At 39.2% G+C, this 6,895-nt stretch overlaps 1 protein-coding gene across 6 annotated transcripts in view; it reads left to right on the plus strand.

Annotated features, from left to right (window-relative positions):
• LOC129778530 (sodium/hydrogen exchanger 7) overlaps positions 1–6,895 on the plus strand; it is a 47,093-nt gene that overhangs the window by 32,544 nt on the left and 7,654 nt on the right. For all 6 annotated transcript variants that reach the window (XM_055785481.1, XM_055785482.1, XM_055785484.1 and 3 more), the window contains 3 exons: positions 6,458–6,561; positions 6,617–6,725; positions 6,791–6,895. In XM_055785481.1, coding sequence (XP_055641456.1) covers positions 6,458–6,561; positions 6,617–6,725; positions 6,791–6,895 — 318 coding nt within the window. The remainder of the gene's footprint in view (positions 1–6,457; positions 6,562–6,616; positions 6,726–6,790) is intronic.

The raw sequence follows: 6,895 nt of genomic DNA on the forward strand, positions 1-6,895 counted from the left end.
CCTTCGAACAGCAAAGCACTCCACAGGGTACCCAAGAAACAAACTCTTTCACTAAGATTTTCGCGCAGGGTTCAATAGAACTCCGAACGACACTATCTGGTTGCTTCAACGTCTGCCGCTGACCACACCACAGCCTAGTTAAAACTAATTTTTTTGGAGAAAATTGCCTGCATCTAAACAAGACTAAACAAGAAATCGTGCTAACCAAGACTATGGTTGCTTCTGGTCTCCACCAAATCAACAGTCTATTGAATTAAAATGACCACATACTCGATTTAGCGTTCGTAGTCGAAACAAGTGACGTTATTGATCGAACCGCCTTTGTGTCTCTTCAAAGTTGCCGTTCGTTCTTTGTATCGTTATTCGAAAAATTCGCAAACATTTTTTTTAGAGCAAGGACAAAGAACAATCGTTATAGTATTCGTTCGATCAAAGTACTATATAATGATTTCCATATTGTATCGTTCCGTAGCTACCCTTAGAAAAATCCTCGGTCGAAAACTACTAAATACATTTGGTAATGCAAAATTAGTAGAATGTACAAATTTTTTACATATTGTCAACAAACCCGCATCCCTACCAGAGATTAGTATATTTTACTCGATAACATCAGTAAGCTTGGATATTGTCATATCTGAAAACTGGTGAGAAAAGCGCGTATTAACCATTTTCATTGCTCCCATAAGACAATACGGAGGTATAATAAGGATATAATTCTGATACGAGCATTTTCGGCGAGAAAATGTAGCCGATATTGGGCTTCCGAATCATGGTTCTGCTTGACATATGTGTTTATTAGTACGGTCGAAAATGACTATAGATTGGTACTATTTACCAAAAAATTCGTTTTATTTACTAATTATTTCTCTCAGTGTACATTGATCTATGAAGATGATTGCTAAGCTGAATCCCTTTGCTTTCTGGATACTTGTTCGAGTTCGTAAACGATGTAAACAATTTACCGCTGAAATGACCTTCAGTGATAAGACTGCTGATTCTCCGATTCGTGCATCCAACTGGTTTGCTGATTTCTCCGAAAGCATGTACAATGTTAATTCACCAGCGTTTTCGTGCCCTAATATTTCACACCAGCTGTTATAAGTTCTACTGCGGATTTTTAAAGAAATTGTTCATACGATCACCTTTGACATATCTCACCACTAGCATGTTATCACCCGGATTTCACAACTTTCCGGTTATAGCGAAGGAAGGGATGGAGTTATGCTTGAAAGTATTCGTTAATAAACAATATTTGCCTGGCGCTTGTGCAGATAAAATGAAGAATTAGTGTGGACAATTCAATCGTTAGTTAGTGAAACCCCATAAACGCCACTTTTATCACAATTGACTTTTTGGCAGATTTTGAGTCCTTGTAAAAAAGCTAGTTCTACGAACCCCCTAAAATCGGGGTTGCAATCGGGGTTGTTTGAGAAACTCCGTAATCCATATTTCTAATTATCACCATGGGCAACGCTGCGATAGATATACAATTTCATTCATTGTTCAATCCGAGTCATAAGAAGCATGCGCTACTCAATCGACCGTTATTAAATAAAAAATAAAAAACTTCATCATTTAGGAATGTCTTGTGGCTCGGACTGGAACCCGGACATGTCCACGAAATGTAGGCGTGGTGTTCGGCGGACAGCAGAATACAAAGCGGAAGTCTTTGAACGGGCAAGAGTCAATGGAACGGTATACAAAAATATGAAGGGAAAGGATGTTCCAGCTGTGAAAGTAGGAGCAGATTGTTGAAAATACAAGCGAACAGGACTGATACTTGCAAAACTTGATCGATATCAAACGTCACTGGAAGAGAAATATATCGTATTGATTAGGTAAACCATTCAGAGGAAATACTTATAAATACTCAATCCCGCCACTGTCTAAAGTATTTTTCGGGTTGGGAATTCGTTTGACAACCCTTGTCCAATAAGCATATCGTTGTGATTGCCACACAATGCATGATTGGATACGGGAAAGGCATAGTTAGCCTCAATTAAGAACAGTGGGAGCATCGTTTTTTCCTCTCTCCTACAATACAGGGCATAACTTATGAACAACCCCATTCTTACTTGGTATGAACATTATAAACATTAAAAGTGCATCAAATTGAATTGAATCACTTCAAATCGATAAATAAACCACTGATTTCTCGTTTGTTTGAGAAACCCCCCACTAGCTTTAAAACTTAAAAATATTTTGAGCTTAAACTGTCATATTGATGAAAAAGTGGTTTCACATAATACACTGCGTTTCACAACTATAGTACCACTCAATTTTTCTGAGTTTCCAGAGATATGTAAGAAGTCGGTTGAATTGAAACATATGGTGTAGGATATAACGACTATCTTCATTTGAAAGACTGGCCATTTGAACTTTATTGTTGTGTTCAGGCGCGAAACATTCAAAAAACAAAAATTCTAGTGTTTCATAACTATAGAACCAGATGGAAAAACTCTCACTCCTTTACGAAATTAACGTCAATTTCACATGAATTACAATAAGTTTCTAATTCGTAGGTGTCATTGAAATTGAAATTGAGTGGCCACCCCAAAGCATCAACTTGTGTGCATCTTGCTCCAACTAACCGTCCTTGAATACGACCTTCTCATTCCCCTCCCCATTTTCAAGGCCACGAAAGTAATCGCTACGCGAACAGACACTCATTGGCCGAACAACCTGACCCCTCTAAGAGCGAACTTTGGCGATTGAGCTTTCGTCATGCTCTAGAGAGGTGGGATGGGATCTCTAAGCTCTCAAGCGTCTTCTACATTATCTTTTAGATAACATTTAATTGTGACTCAGTGGAGGTACACTGTTAATGTTTCAGTGTGAATATTTAATTTGAATATATAAATATGACATGATTACTAACTATCCTAATTATCCTAGATGAGAGATAGAGACAGGATAGAGTGGTGTTGAATGATTATAGTTTGCCACTCCTACACTGGGGCTTTCGATGAGGATGTTGGAAGTTCCATTCCTAACAATGCATCTGAGCAGGAGATCGGAATCGACTCTTGCAGCCGGGTAACTGCAAGTAAACAAACTATCAAATGCGAACGGGAGATTATTAGACTTGTTTTTATCAATGACATAATGAGCTGTGAAATCTTCGACCCCTCCATGCCTTTAATAAATATGGATCGCCACCATAAGCCTTTTATTGTCAAGCCAGCCGTTTTCAATATGACACGTGTGGATAGAGATGAGGAGCAATATTACGGCTTCAGGCAAATTCTTTGATTTAAACGCTAAATTCTTTGATTTAAACGCTAAAATTTCGTCGATTGAATGAACCGGAATTCTCACAGTGGGCATAATAGATGAGGCTGTTAGCCGATTTCATCGAGAGTTAGATGGAATCATTTATATGAACATGTCATTGCGCAAACGATTTTTGTTCAACCGACGGGTAAACAACCATGGTGGGATAGATATTTAGGGAATCTTCGGAATCGACTTAGGAAGGCACGAAAGCACGATGACCAAAAGGCAATTGTATGGGAATCAGAGAGCCAATTCAACTCCTTGAACCAAGCCTGCTTTAGGTCTTACATAAGTCGCATAGTGTCGTCAGGACAGAACCACATCAGCTTTGGACACACTTCAAGCTACGGACACCGACCAATGGGATTTCACAGAATGTTTCCTACAAAGATAGTATGCACTTTGTCCAACTTCTATAAAACCACCCTGATTCTATTTCGTTGGAGCACGAACAGTTAGAATTTCAACAAGATACATTCATAGATTGTTGAATGCTTAAAATAAAGTATATTTAACTTCAATTTCGTTCAAAAGAGTTGTTTGTTTATTTATTGTGCTTAAATATGATAATTTCAGCTGTCCAGTTTCTATAAGACCACTTCAAAATTCATAAGTATTATCAACGAAAAATTAAAAACAATCGGCTGATTTACATGTCAATAATTGGCAACCTTGCCATTTCGGCTAATAACCTGGAAAAATCGTTTGTAATACTCTTTACCAAATGCTGCTGAACGAATTTCTCGATATTTTTCCATGTTTCCGAAATTGCGACCTTGAGCTCTTCAATCGTGGTGTACCGTTTCCCCTCAGTGTAGATTCTGCGTACAACGATCCCCCTAAGATTTTCAACAGGATTCAAATCTGAAGAGTGAGCCGACCGGTCCAAAAAAAGTTTTTGTTTTTGGTCCTTAATCCATTGCTTAGTTTCCTTGCTGATATAAGTAGTAGCATTGTTTTGCTGGAATGTGATTTTTTGTGACGATATCCACGCAAAAACGGTAGAAGAGAGGATTCCAGAACATGTATGTAATCCTTGAATGATATGAAAGCTGTGTTGAGTTTTCCGGTTGCACAGAATCCCGCCCAAACCATGCACGAGCCTCCACCAAAATTCCTGGTTGAAAAATAGTGTTCCTTCTTCCGTAAATCACGCCAATACCCGTTGAAACCATCATGAAACTTTTTTTCGTCAGTGAAGATAACCTATACATTGAAGAACTTTTCGTTACGGTATATAGCTAAATGTATTCTTTTGGAAACATTCTTTGTCACAACATACCATGTCCCACTGTCGGTTCATGTGAGCTTTGGCAAAACTCAGACGTCTTCCGATGTGAGATGGTGTAAGATGAGGAGCTTTAATCTTTTGAACCCTCTTTATGTGAGGATTTTTTACCAAAACTTGACGAATTGTCACCCGAGTAACATTTAAATTGAAATATTGCTTTATTTGCATAAGCGATTCTGAGGTATTCGAAGCTGTTCTAGCAATTTCCCGCTCATCCCGATCAGAGAGCTTCGATTTGCGTGAAGCTCTCTCCTCCTTACCGTATCTTTAAGGATTCGTCAAATAATTGAGCACTACTTGATGGGATCGTCCAATCCGACGAGAAATTTCTCTGATACCAAAATTTTCTTGGTGAAATGCATCGATTTGTCTTTCTTTTCTCTCCTTGAGCACTTTTCCCTTCGGCATTTTCCAGATTTATTAATCAAAACAACTAAAACAACGGAAAAATGTAACTGGTTTTATAGAAACTTTACGCTTGAAAAAGACAAAAACATTCGTTTACGCTCAGCGCTTGCACACACACATATGAAAATCATGCAGTATATGGTAGTCACCAATACCAACACACTAGAATATATGTTGAAGCATTGTTTATTTACAATGGCACGAAGCAGCAAGTTCATGACCTGGTCTTATAGAAGTTGGACAAAGTGTATCGTCATCATCAGTTGACTCAACAAACTTATTCTCGTCCTTCTTTCGAAGTGTGTTAAGTAATAACTCACCACCTTTGTATGAACGGTACTTGAGTAGTCTGCAGTCGTATGACCTGCACATGCCGCTTATCTCATTCACCGAAGAAGACATAAACAGGAAGTCGAGCTGTCTCGAAGCCTGAAAAGGAGCCGGACCGGATAAGCTACAACTTCCTTTCATAAAGGCATGCGGTTCCTCGCTGGCTTTGTCGTCTACTTTGCTTCTCCACCATTCGCTGAGAGAAGGGCAATTTATGGAAAACGGCATCAATAATCCCAATTCATAAAGCAGGTCCACGATGTGCAAAGTTAGAGAGAATATTCTATTCTAAGCTGCTTTTCGAAAGTTTTTGAACGAATGCTGCTTGACCTCAGCTATCCATCTATCCGCTACATCATCGCAAACAAATAACATGAGTTTGTCAAAAAAGAATCTCCTACAACAAACCTCATGAGCTACGCGTCCCAACTGATTGACAAAATTATGAAACGGTAACCAGTGGACGTTATTTACGTTGACTTTTTGATAGTTTTCGACCGCGTTCCTCACGCCCTTGCTGTGGGAAAAAATTAAAAGATACGGGTTTCCACTCTGGTTCACAAATTAGACTAATTCGTATCTGACTGATCGTAATGCATACGTGTGGATTGGTTCGCCAGATTCGTCGTTCTTTTCTGTCATCTCTGGCGTACCGCAGGGCAGTCACTTAGGTTCACTTCTCTTTGTACTCTTCATTCATGATATTTGCGCTGTTTTTAAATCGTCTAAGATGATGTATGCAGACGACCAAAAATTGTTTCGTGTAGTAACATCAACTATGGACTGCTGCTCTTCAAAAAACGCGGAAAAATCATTAAAAAACATTCATTGCTAAACAATTAGCATCTTCCAGAAGATAATATGTTGTTATCCTCGCTGAAGAGACAAGATTAATTACACGTTTTGAAGTAGGGATTACACGCTACCAAAGGAATATTTTCTTATAGAAACATTTATTAGAGCTGTTAATACTGTGTGAACTTTGATGGTTGGTATCTGATTTTTTTATGTTGAATGCATTTTTTGTCGATTTCAAGTTTTCTAACACTTCTGATTTCGTTGTTCGATGTTCCATGTGTTTATTCGTTCCAACGTTCCAACGCAATGGATCTTACCTACTGAAACGTACATTCTCCACCATTCCAATTGTAGGACCTCGAGACTCAAGATAGCGAAGGAGCAACCACTCCAGGCGGAACTAGAAGAGGAAACGAGAAAGCTGTGTTAGCCCGTGTGTGGGGCAATTTTGACACAAGGTATTTTGTACTCTATTTCGGGAGCAATTTTAAATCAAAACCATACCTCTTGCAGATACATGAAGCCTTTGCTGACCCATTCACGGCCTACACTACTGGAAACATTACCAGTGTGTATGAGTCCCATCGCAAGGCTTCTGACAACCACCGAGCAGCTCACCCAGGTATGGATTATTCACGGATGTGATTTCAAGTATCAGTATATACTCATGCGGTTGAATTATTCCAGGAGGGCCCAACGAGACGTGCCGACTCAGACTCGGATCTGTGCATTGATGACGATGATCGCACATCACGGGGCGATGGCAGTCTTCGACGCAACTCAATCAACCGC

The sequence above is a fragment of the Toxorhynchites rutilus genome, chromosome 3 (genome assembly GCF_029784135.1).
Source record: "Toxorhynchites rutilus septentrionalis strain SRP chromosome 3, ASM2978413v1, whole genome shotgun sequence".
In the NCBI taxonomy this organism is placed as follows: domain Eukaryota; kingdom Metazoa; phylum Arthropoda; class Insecta; order Diptera; family Culicidae; genus Toxorhynchites; species Toxorhynchites rutilus.